Source organism: Stegastes partitus, unplaced genomic scaffold (genome assembly GCF_000690725.1).
Source record: "Stegastes partitus isolate 25-593 unplaced genomic scaffold, Stegastes_partitus-1.0.2 Scaffold106, whole genome shotgun sequence".
NCBI classification, from domain to species: Eukaryota; Metazoa; Chordata; class Actinopteri; family Pomacentridae; genus Stegastes; species Stegastes partitus.
The window spans coordinates 275,126-288,193 of NW_007577837.1; the positions used below are offsets into that span (position 1 = coordinate 275,126).

General features: G+C 38.7%; 1 protein-coding gene across 2 annotated transcripts in view; it reads right to left on the reverse strand.

The window, feature by feature from the left end:
- The window catches only part of LOC103354375 (putative monooxygenase p33MONOX), a 27,631-nt gene that overhangs the window by 4,538 nt on the left and 10,025 nt on the right, over positions 1–13,068 (reverse strand). The window contains exons 2-7 of one of the 2 annotated variants that reach the window (XM_008277718.1): positions 10,100–10,109; positions 2,588–2,756; positions 1,495–1,603; positions 1,206–1,393; positions 901–1,012; positions 552–679 (exon numbers count right to left, since the gene is read on the reverse strand). In XM_008277718.1, coding sequence (XP_008275940.1) covers positions 552–679; positions 901–1,012; positions 1,206–1,393; positions 1,495–1,522 — 456 coding nt within the window. In that variant the 5' untranslated portion in view covers positions 1,523–1,603; positions 2,588–2,756; positions 10,100–10,109. Of the gene's footprint in view, positions 1–551; positions 680–900; positions 1,013–1,205; positions 1,394–1,494; positions 1,604–2,587; positions 2,816–10,099; positions 10,110–13,068 lie in introns of those variants that run through there. The other variant, XM_008277717.1, reaches the window with a different exon arrangement.

The following is a 13,068-nucleotide window of genomic DNA, read 5'->3' on the forward strand; positions in this document are numbered from 1 at the left end:
CACACACACACAGTGCTGTGTGAATGTGCACTGACCAGAAAAATGTGCTAAACCGACCACATATAAAGGTCAAACCCAATACTTAATTCTTACGGTTAGTTAACATGTAACACACATTTAGTCTTTTCATTTGTGCAAGTTACATTTTGTTGACAGAACAACATTCCTGAAACAATCCATTATGACCTTGAAAATCAGTTTTTTTAAAAGCTGGTCTGCGACAATGCAACATTTCCAAATGGAATTTCGCTGGTCACTTAGAAACAGATCAGCTTAATCTTGCTGAAGGTTTACTGGGAATAGAAAAAAACTTGCTTCTCTTGTTCTGTTATGACATTTCATCCTAACCAGAGCTCATCAAGTAAACCATATTAGACCTGTCATTTCACACCTCTGACCTTTCTTTTAAGTTGTGCTGCTCGCTAACCCACCTGTCAGACATGTAGGTGAGAAGAGATGTTTCATGAGCTTATTTAGTGATTTATTAATTGTGATCAGAGACAAAACATGGTTCCTTGTCACAATAAGGCCTCACATTAGTTTATACTCACTGGCAGTGTGCCATCATTTCGTCGGTGGAAGCGGATCTCCTCTGCAGAGAGGCCCTTGTGGGGAGAATATCCAGCATCTGTCAGCCCTGCCTGGTGTTCAAACCTCTGGATGTTCTCTTGGGTTTGCTCTGAGTGAACATGGGCGAACAGTGCAGTCAATGTTGAGCTCCTTTTAGTACCACGGATGCTCGTAAGACTGATAACTGTTAGCCAATTTGGACAATCTTTGTATATGATCCTGCATATGTGCATAATTCTGTGGCATGTACTGTAGAAAGTGTCTCAATATGTATCAGAATGAGAATAAAAGTTGATTCATGAAGTTACTCAGCTGTTTTTGTTGACTTACTGATCATTAGTGAACTCATTAAAGAGGTGGCTTTGGCTTTCACCACAGGCACTGGGGACTTGGCTGGCGATGGTACCTCAAAAGTCAGCGGCTTCCCACTGCTCTCACCTTCCTGTTCACACAAGTTTATGCTTTTAGAATTAACAAACCGATTACATCACAGTCAGATGAGGAAATCAAAAGTGTCCAGGTATGCATCCAACCCTCAGGAACAAGTTACACATAAACAGATACAAAGAACGTTTTGTTCAGACAACCGGTTCAAAACAATGAAGTTGAGAAAGTAACAGCAAACAGGGAAGCACCTCTGCAGTGTTCCTGAACCTGTGCTGCGGGATGACGGGGTCTTTCCACAAGATGTTGACAGTCATGTCTGGAGGGGGTGAGTGCATGGGGCCATCCATGTGCTCATCGTAGCTGATATTGCGTCGGGCCATTGCGATGGGAGACGACAAGGCACCGAAGAGTGCGGACGAAGTGCCGGACTCGAGTGCTGCAGAATGGGAGTAAAGAAGACACGTTAGAGCTCCATTTTAATCTGCATGATACCGAATCACGTCTACATCATCTGACAAACTTAAATTACTGCATTACCTGGAATGTCTCCCTGTCTTGAGGCCATTTTGACACCAGATCAGAGGGGCTAACCACAGTGGACTCTGACAGCGTGGAGGTTCTCCCTTCGCTCAGCTTGCCGTTAAACCTGAGCATGTCATCACATGACATCACACAGTGTCATTAGGCTGCCAGAAAGGCCTGTTCCCACTGACAAAAAGTATGTATACAACAAGACGGCAGAGACAGACTTGAAGAAAGACGTAGGCTAATAAATGTACTGTATGCATGCTTTTATTATCCTAATCACAGTTAAGTCAGAGAATAAACACATCAGAGGTGTATTTACTGTGCACAGTGTCCTGTTCCTGACATGCTCCAAATAGAACCACAGGGTCTGGTTACAGCAGTGTCATTAAAACTAGTCTGTGTCAGAGTCACTGTCACAAAGCTTGCCAATCGCAGAATACAACAGCCAAAATGTTGTTTTTTTTATTCACAGGGGAAATGAAACTTTAAATGTCTGACAAAATGGATCCTGTCCTGCACTTAGTTCCCTATTACATAAAATACTGGGACAGTGATCAGTCATTTTGTCTGATGGTGAACTTGTTATCAGTGCTCCTTATCACTCTTGTCTGAGCTCGCTTTCCATTGCCCTCCTTTCCTCAGTTAAACGAATGAGGATCTTGCAATTTATTTGATTTATTTTAGTTGTTGTTAGTAGAATTCAGGTTTCTGCAGATTTCGATGGGCTGCTCTGCGAGTTTCCAGACGCTTTTGTTCACGTCAGCACTGTTGTAGGAAGCCCCTGCCAGATACAGTGACTTGCAAAAAAAAACAACAACAAAAAGAACCCAAGTCACGCCATGGAGATACGTGAGGGGATAAAAACTCGTTCGAATTTAAAAAAAAAAAAAAAAAAGGCCTGGAAAAAAAAAAATCATTTTTAATGCTGCTGTATTTCCCGGGAGACCACACCTAGAAGTGTTCAATCCAGTGGCTAAACCATTTGTTTTTTCCCCCTAAACTCACATAATCTCTACATGTATTAAATGTCATCACAGCCTTTTTTTTATTTCTAGGTGTTATTTGCAGCTTTCGCACGAATCAACGATATCAAAGCTCTCACCTGCCAGTCAGACTTCCTCTCTCCTCCCGGCTGGAATCACTCCACAGCTGCAGAGGTTTTGCCACCGTCGCACCGATTTGGCAGACTTACCGAGAGAATCCTGCGTGTTTGCGCACCGGTTAGATCATCCATGACTTTTGGACGTGCAGAGCAAACAGAGAGAGAGGGACTGACGGGACTCACGACACCGGTGAACCCACCTCCTGCAGCCGAACCGCGGAAGTGATCGTGTGAAACTTAAAGCCCTGCAGAATGTTTTGGAGGAGGGGGAGTGTGTGGTGCTGCATAGCAATACTGAGGCTATTGTTGCTATTGTAGTGACCATTTTTTAAAACATAAATAGCAAAAGAAAAAAAAAAGAGATGTGCACAGAATAGATTTGGGTGTGAATATGAATTTGTAGTGAATGATCAAGTACACAGTTATCCATAAAAAGACTTTATGGTTCAGATTAGAATGAAGGTTTGGTGTCAAAGGTGAAGATCTGCAGGGCATAGATTAGTGTTTATAGTAGTAAATGTATTCCCAGCAAGTTTTATTTATGTATTCATGCTTTTTTTTTTTTTGCTCCAACAACATTCTGTTAAATGTTTTCATCCGCATCTGTTCTTGACAGGTAACTAAATAACTAAAGGTGCTCTACATTGCATTGAGGACCTCCTCTCTTTGTTATCATTGTGCAAACACGTTGCAGAAAAATGTTCTGTACAGCGTTCCTTCAACAACAAAGCAAAATGTTCTACCTTTAATATGTCACATTACAGGAACATTCTCCAAAAAAAGGACATTCAGTCATCTGAGGCCTAGTTTTTTGGGGTTTTTTTAGATGTTGGTTTGAGAAAGGTTTTTGCTTTCTTAGAATGGAATGTTCTCTGTTATGTTGATATTTAGCATTATATTAACTTTATTGGAACTATATACTATTTAAACTATTCCTTTGAACATTTAATTAAAACCTTGCCTTTAAAAATAAAATAGAACTTGTAAGTAATGTTATCCAGTGTTGTGGGAACGTTCCCGGTCAGCTGGGAGGCTTGTGTTGCTGTCTTGTGAGGACCCGTTTTAAACTCTGATGAGGTCATTGCTATCTGTGGGGACATTGTGGCTTGGTTGGTCTGTTGAAAGGTTAAGATTGGGTACCAAGGTTGAGGTGAGAATGAGGTTTAGGCTACAGCTGGGGTAGCTATGTAGCTGTGATGGTTAAGGTTAGGGGTCAGGAAATGCATCATTATCAATTATGGTGTGTGTGTGTGTGTGTGTGTGTGTGTGTGTGTGTGTGTGTGCGCATGGGCGTAGAAGATACCAGCCTATAGGACTCACCAGAGCTGAGCCGCCCCTGTCAGAGCTGAGCGTCAGCACATGGTGCTGGCCGGTCATTGACCCTGTTATCCCAGACTCTGCTGGCAGCTTTGGTGTCAGTTGTGTCTCAAAGACGCCCCAGAATGTAACAGAATGTATTTAATGCTCAGCATTCTGAGAATGCATGAGCCCTCTGGACACATGAAGCGTCAAACTGTATTTCATGCATTAGCAGTCCTGATCCACCAGGGAGCAGTGTTGACACACGAGTAGGACACAAAGTGTATCTGGCAGAAAACCAAAGCTCAACTCTCTCTTGATTTTTTATTTTTTTTTAAATTTATTGTCTTTTTCTGAAAAATCTACAATACACAAATGTATTTAAAAAACATATCAGATATCACAAACACATCACAAAAGAGAACACAAAGAACAGAGATATACTGTATGTGCACATCAGTATAAATAGAAGATAAATATACATTTCACGTCGAAATTTGTTGAAGGTGCCTTTGTTGGGGGGGTCAGAGGTCAGATGAGGTTCATGTTCGGCCAGAGCGCTGAAGAGTCAGTTAGTTGCGAGCTGTGCTGGTGCTGCCAACAGTGGAAGTCAGCCCAGTTGGTTTGGCTGCAGCGACTTTTTGCTTCCTGTTGGAAATAACAGTAAAACAAGTACTCATTAGACACATTACAACAGCATCTAAAAGGCATTATTATTCACTAGTTTATGTCCATCTACAGGGATTCATTCAAACATTAATATCGATAATTAGATGGTCGGTGTATTTAAGATGAGGCTAATAATACTTACATGATGCTGTCCATGAGTCTCCTCACTGCTTTCTGATTGGGGTTCAGGCAGTAGCGATAGCCGTTGATGTTGGTGACACTGCAGAAATAGATAAAAGAGACGAGTTTAATTTAAAACAGATGCATATAGCCTGAGGCAGTGATTTTCAGAGATTATGTGGCTTAAAAAAGCATATAAGTGTTTATTGCTATGTTAATTTACTAGTTAATTACACTGACTTTAAGAAATTTTGCAGTGTCCTCTAAGGTATTATGAATGTCGTGGTTTATTTGAGCTATAGCAAGTTTAAATATCAATCGAATATGTCAGACAGAGGATTTCCAAAACAACTCCTCAAATTTCTTAATTCTGAAAACTCATAACTTACACAATCTCGACTCTAGAACAGAAGATGGTAGCTTGGTAGATCTGGATGTCCTTTATGGCAGACTTTGAAATGATGCCGTTCCTGACACGGTGACACAGACACTGCTGTCCTTGCTCACTGACTGAAAAGAAAAACAAAGAAAAAAGATTAATCTTTTGAGCAATTCAAGCTGACATTAATAAAAATCTCACATTATTTGTGAGTCCCAGATGATAAAAGTGGAATAAAAAAAACTTACGTTGAGCTTCGGAGATGCAGAACATGACAGCAAGGAGCAGAAACACCTTCATGATGCCGGACATTGTTGGTTTCCTCTTTGGTCAAGTTGACTCTGGTGCTGAAAAAGTGTGGTGAGGATGATGGCAGAGCCAGAGAGGTTAGCAGGAGCTGAGGGAGGCTTGCTGACAGGAGAACTGTGACTTGGAGAGGTTGACGGTCGCCTAAATACTCTCCACGGCCGCATGTGTCATCTTTCCGGTGATGAAGGGAATTTTTTGACAAGGGAAAGTGAAACTTGTAAAACCACAAGATTGAAAAACTCCCCCCCATTCCACTCTCCATCAAGTCTGGTGACAGGACTAATATAATTCTATCTTAAGAAATACATTAAAAAGTGTACATGTAAGAAAAACAGTAAAAATAAAGCTGTGTAACCTATTAGAACTTTAAAACTGCATGTACACATACTATTTAAGCTCACAGTTTTTGTAAATAGTCAATCCACACATGAACTACTGTTTGTGAACATAATTTTATTATTTTGGATTCATAAAGAACAAAGATCCAAACTAACAGATCCTAGAAAGCAAATTATCTTTGTTGGGGTCACTTTTTCCCATTTGGACATATTTGCAGTATAAGTAAAATCAAGTGATATAGTAATATAGTTATATAGTATATTTAAAACAACAGCCATTGCACCAATGTGCTTTTGAGTAAAAACAAAATAAAATAAAAAATCATTATTGTTTTTTATTATAAATGAACCCATCAAGTCTTGGAGTTTGGGGTTAAGAACCTATAGTTTTATTTGTGGTATAAATATTACCTGAGTAATATCCAAATTAGGGGTTGAAACTCTATAAAAATGATATAAAATACTACTACTTCACCTGACTATTATATATATATATATATATCTGCAATTTTACAGTGGCATTAATTATGGAGAATAACACTCTAATCTAATAATACAGCTCAGATCATACAGTAATATAAGCTACAGCCCTTAACCTAAATAATATAAATATGAAATCTAAGTCCCTCCAGCTTTAGCAACTATGGAGATAAACCTGCTTCATTAAGAGTTAAAGCTTTGACCCAACCAAAATGTACATGACAACTTTTAAGGTGGCAAACTCAAACATTTCCATTCAGACATGTAAATTGAAGTCACTATGCATCACCATCTTGCATATACAGAGCTACAAACTGGGTCTCTTTGGTGGCAGTCCTACTCAAAATCACAAACCCGAACAACAACAACAACAACAACAACAACAACAACAACAACAACAACAACAACAACAACAAAAACAATAGGTAGGTGCAGAACACGATATGACAAACTGCTGCTTTTTTCTCTCAGTAGACATTATTCCTTTTTCATTTTCATTTATGGTGATTATTACTTGTGACCCATTTTCCGATTACCAACTGTCCGACGATGCCTCGTGAGAGAAAAATGGTTGGATTTCTGGGAAACACAACTGCAATAAGCAGTAACTGCAATTACTGCTTGTGGCCACATGTGGCGACAAAGGGAACAAAACACAGAAGATGGAAAGTGAGGTAAGGAAAATAAAAGTAGAATTAAAGTCTTCCTCTTAAACTGTGTTGGGTTAATTGGTTGTAGTGGAAATTGAGATATTTAATCCTGAAAATAGTGGAAGATTACATTTTGCATTTTGTAGACATGCCGTCTGCGTAAAATCTGACCGAGCTGATAATGCTTGAAAAATATTAGCATTTTTTTTAAAAACTCAAACTGCTGAGTTCTGAGAATGTGTTGTTCAGATAAGATATTCCAGGTGGCAGACAAGCATTCACTGTCTGACTGGTTTCAGTCGACCACAAGCACACAAACAGAGATGCACAGCTGCGCAAAAGCTTGATATAAGTTGCTGATCTGTACCGTTTGCTCTAATGTAATACGGTGGAATTCAGCAGCAGTTGATGGAAATGTTCCTTTGTAGCAGACTTTTATTCAAGAATAAAACAAAAGGAGAGTTTTCTGCAGGACAACTGAGTAAATACAAGAGTTTCTGATCCCTTCTCACTCAGACTGAACATCACATACAACAGCCTAAAGAGACAAAAGGTATCTCTGTTGTTTGCTCTCTTTTTATTAAGGGGTGGGGGTTATAACATTGTGCCACACAATTATGTTAAACAATCAGGCAAAGACACAACTGAATATAGGTCTCAATAATAATAAAATGCAGTGAAAAAAGAGAACATTAATAAGTTTGAGTTTTGTTGAATCATATTGTTGTATCCCTTGTACAACATTCAGGAAAATAAAATCGATAATTAATAATAAAATTGTATGTCAGTACATTGAGTGTCGTTCTTATATCTCTAATGGATTTTTTTATTTTATTTTAAATTGCTGATATTAGATGAGATATCTGTGAACTATTTTGTAATGTCAGCATAAAGTGTGGGCTTGTGATCTTTGCATCGTGACTTTCGCATGTATTTATGTGCAGATGTGGTTAACACCTTTAGCATTTGCAGGCCCAAATCAAATGTGTGAATGCTCGGAAAAAAGGAAGGTAAGTTTTTTTTTTTCTTTCCACTGTAGCTGCGTGGTAGTTGTTCACTCATGACATTTGTGGTGCGATCAAATCAATATTTTCAGACTTATCTGATGAATTTTGGTCTTCATTTACCTATCAGTTGTTTGATATCAAACCCATCAGATAGATATGATTTTATGGTGACAGATTTCAAAGAAAATGTTTGGTTTCAGTGGAAATGTGAATTTCAGTTTTATGTTCTCTTTTATTTTTCAGGCTAAAGTGGAAGTCCATCACAACTTTTACTTCCTTCCCCTTTTTTTTTTTCCCTTCGGTGTTTCAACCACAAAGCTGGAGTGAAACAGAAAACAAGGATGCAGTGAGAGGAAGAGACATAAACTGAAACTGCTCCTGTCCTGTAACCATAAGTAAGCATTTGTAATGAAGACAACTGCTAAAAATAATGAATTCACCCTAAAGGCAAAAGAAAGTACAATCTATGCTCCTTTTCAGCCATTTTACTGATAAAAAATATAAGTGTCAGTTCAGTGAAATATATATTCAAAATGTCTATCTTAAACTACTAATTACAAAGGCCTGTTCTTCTAAACTAAATACATTCCAAAATAATTGGTAAGTAAAGTTTTATTTAAAAACAGGCAGATGCAAAACACTTTACGCACACATACAAAATAAAACTAGACTAAATGAACAAAATGAAGAAGCACAGTAAGACAAGACAAAACTATCAATAGATTTACGTATAAGGACAGTGTTTTAAAAGCCACTTAAAAAGTCAAGATATTCCTCTAATCTGATTGAGGGAGATGATTCCAGATAATCAGAGCTAAAAGTGAACTCACGTTTGTTCTGCAGTTGGAGCAGGAGACGGATAAAAGGCCAGGATGTGAGTATTGTAAGGAGGAAAGAGGAGACATGAATCAATCTGGTGGCAAAGTCAGGCAATACCTTAACCCTTAGATGCATAAGTGGGGTTTAAAAAAATGACTCCAAGGGTTGTTATTCTTCAAAATCTTTAAAATTAAAAGTTTTTATATTTTCATATTTCAGGTATTCCTCATAAAACATGTTTATGATATGAGTCCATTTGCATTTTTTCCCCCATACATTTTAAGAAATTGCACTTTTTGTATGACTACCTCACTTTTCCATAAGCGGGGTCAAAAATGACCCCAAGTATTTCCAATGGAATCTCAAGGGCTAGCCCGAGGAACCTTTGTTGTGACTGTCAGTATGCATTTACTGTCCCACTTACACATCTGATGCTAGCAGTCTCACCTCCCAGGAAGTCCCTTTGACACAGCAACGTACACGTAAGTACGTTGCTGTGTGGTGTGTGTGTTCGCGCACATGCATGTCTGTGCATTTACTTACTTATAAATGCGCAGACATTCACTTAAATAGCTGCATACTGAGTTATAGTTTTGTGTGCCATTCAAACATTGTCCTTTTTATGTTTTCTCATCGAGAATATAACCTGGATGGAAAAAATTTTAAGATCGTTGCTAGCTTGCTTTCCAAACCGATACATCTTTAATTGATCTTTACTCAGTGGAACCTTTCCTGAGCTTTGGAAAGAGTCCAAAAATTATACCTTTACCCAAAGATGGAAAAGCAGGTTTTTATAGGCTCCAATTGTAGACCAATTAGCATACTCCCTGTGCTCAGTAAGATACTAGAGAGAATTATTTTTAATCAAATGTTAAATTATTTTAGTAGTAATGGACTTACTTTGAAAAGCACAGCATGCCTATAGACCAGGACGAGCACTGCATTAGTACACATGAGTAATCAGTGGTTGACAAGTATAGATGACAGGAAGCTAGTCGGGGCTGTGCTGTTGGATCTTACCACAGCATTTGATGTCACTGATCACAGCATTCTTTTAGCTAAACTCAAATGTTACGGTGTTTCACCTCCAGCTCTGGCATGGATGAAAAGCTACCTCTCTGGCAGATCACAGCGAGTGTTTTTCAGTGGCTGTTTTTGTAACAGCAGAAGGATATCGCTCGGTGTTCCACAAGGGAGTTGTCTGAGGCCACTTTTATTTTCAATTTTCATAAATAATTTGCTATATGTTGTCAGGAAGCCTGATGTTATGATGTATGCTGATGATGCCACGTTGTTCTATGCGTCACCAATGCTAGAAGAGTTGAGTGAGAATCTTCAGCTTGAGTTGCATACCATTACCAACTGGGTGAAAATGAATAAATAAGCATTGAACATTGCAAAAACTTTGTATTCGGCAGTAGGAATATGAAAGCTAATGCTACTGCTCTCGGTCTGTCTATCAATGGGATATTAGTTGAGCAGGTCACTAGCATTACTGGGTGTTAAATTAGACAGCTTATTGTCTTGGTCTGACCAGATATACCAGATCATATTGTCTCCATGATGGGAAAGGGCATTGCTATGTCAAGGAAATGTTCTGGCTATGTTCCACCCTATGTTATGAATGATGTTGTTTGGTCACTCGTTCTGTTACACTTGGAGTACTGCCCAGTCATCTGGTCAAATGCTGCTCAAAAACACCTAAAAAAGGTGGAAGAGTGTAGGTATTGGTCGGTCATGCATCCAAGGGTTAAATGTAATCATCAGGATTTAGTCATTTATTCTGAATTTTACAGGAGGCCAGTGGGAGTGACAGTTAGCTAATAGTCTGGCAGCTGCATTTTGAACAATGTTTAACTGATTCAGAGCAGCTTGACTGAGGTAAATGCAAATGAACGTAAAATAATCTAGACCAGAGAAAGCAAGGGAATGAATAATTAGTGTTAAATCTGGAGAAGACAAGCTACGTCTGATTTTAACATTTCTTAGCTGACGAAACCAGATGAGCTTAAGAATATTAAGATTCTTAGCTGCAGGTTTGATATTTGTGTGAAATGGCTCAATAAACTATTAAACCATGGAAGCAAAGTTACCAGGTCCAAAGAAGCCCTATTCAGGGAGAGCCTATTTTTGCCAGTGACTAAGCAAACATGAAGAGAGAATGCTGATTCAGCTTTACAGAGAAATGGATTTCACCAGCGGAACACTGATGTCACACATCATGAAAGCAGCTCAACAACTGACCCTGAGGAAAGACATACAATGAGAGGATTAGTTCAAGGACTCACAAAACATGGGAGCTGAGGAGGACACATAATTGTTGATATAAGCATTCAAAAATCTTCTCATGCAGTAAGAATGAGTAAAAACCAGCTAAAGGCTTTACGAGAAATGCCTGCCCTTAAAACACACCTCTTATGGGTTTCTGGCAATACTTTTGGTTTTAGTTGTCCATATTTTGAGTTATCTTGAAACCAGAACAGCTAAAGCCAAAACATCTCTGACAACTACAAGAGGTACGTGTGAAAATATGTTCTTTTGTAAAATGTTTGGTTGAACTGATCCTTTAAATGATGACAATGCATTTTTTGGTACATCCAATTTAGAATTTTGGTTTTTTGAATGTCTAAAACCATGCAAACCTTTAAGGAGTTTTAAAATATTTTTATTTCCTTACATCTCTAAATTCATACATCTGAAATGTTAAACCTGGAGTAAAAAAAAAAAGAACAAAAAAACCCCAGAAAGATATGTCAGATTTAAGCCAAGCTAATTTAAGACACAAGGGGGCTTCCCTGACTGTAAGGAGCAGTGAAAGGGACTTTCATGGATGTCTGACTGTCGAAACAGCACTAAGTCATTTCAGGACCCTCTCTGGCTGACTTATCTGGGTATGTGGAAATCACAGAGTTTTTTGTTATTTTTTGCAGGGGCACAGTATATTTCTGCCACCTCAGATGAACTCCATTTTCAGTCTGACAGACTGACTGCACTTAGCAAACTTGAATATTTTATACTCCTCCTCTGTTAATATTTCATGGCTTATTGCTTTTTGAGGGCTGGAGAGTGCTTCAGCACAGATCAGTGAAGTGCAGCTTGTTCCTTCATATATTCTGACTTGGCACAGGAACAAAACTGTGGTGTCTCTGCAGGCCAGCTAGAGTCTAACCCAATCCCAACTTTAAGCAGAAGTCAGTGCATATATGACCACCGCTGTTTGTGGAAATAATCGTTATTTAAAGTATTATTTGCCCTTTTGGTTGTGGCTTGAATGTGGGTTTTGGTATGCGAGGGACTTACCAACCATAAGCAAGCATCTATGATATGTTTCCTTCTGGTGAACATCTTTTCACAAAAAGCGAACACCACAATGCGAGACCCCGCGTAGGAATGAGCCGACAGGAACTAACACCGTCAGCAAACTCTCTTCCTCTGCAGACTCTTAGAGCACAGCGTGGTACAGTTGCACTTCTCATTTCAGTTAAAAAGTGGTTTTCCCTATCAGCTGAAAAGCTGTGACGAAATGCAATGTGACCAGTATAAGAAAAACGTTTATTATTGAGGCCTAAAAGGAAGAAAAAAAAACAACAAAAAAAAAAATAGATATAATTTTATACTTTTTATGTGTACAAGTCAAGTAGGCTGTGCACAGTACCACAAACTGTAAGTCACCCATTGCTTCGGGCTGGTGAGAGGTGTTATTGTACAGCTGAGATGAAGGTCAAAAGGGAACAATTAGTTTCATTTGATGTACTGAGAATTTTTCCTTTGTGTGGTTCCCAAGCGTGGTTGATTCGTGCCACAGCATGGTTAAAATGGTTTATTTGTCATTTATTTAGGCCCCAACTCTACTCTAGATGGAGTCTGCCAGTGTCAAGTTATAGTTACTTCAGTTTGTCCTGATTATCATTTTTTCATTTTTGTTATGTCTTGACTGTCTGTCAGGTTAGTAAGAACAGATTTTGTGTCTCATTTGCCTACGATGAGGTAAGTGTGATAAGAAGATGAGTCTGTCAGTACCTAATAGACTGTCTCCTGTGGCACGGGAAACGGCTTCTTTCACAGGAACCGACAATGTGTTGTGACATTTCTTTCCTCTAGTTCGTGTCCGCATCGCACTGTTCACAAATGTATTTCTTAGCAGATGTTTTGATCGTCAGAAATTCTTGCCTTTTGCAGTTTAGGTTTTGTATCTTTAGGTTTCCACCATTTATGTCACTTATGACATGACTGTGTCCACCAATGTAACTCCTTGAATGTCCAACATGTTCAACATGACAAGAAACACAAGTGGTCAGACAATGCCAGCAGGACAGATGGTGCACAAGACCTTTATCTTAAGTTAGGAAGATTATCTTAGCCACAATTAACTGGAAGAGAAAGCATCTGAGAAGTTACTAATTATCCTTCA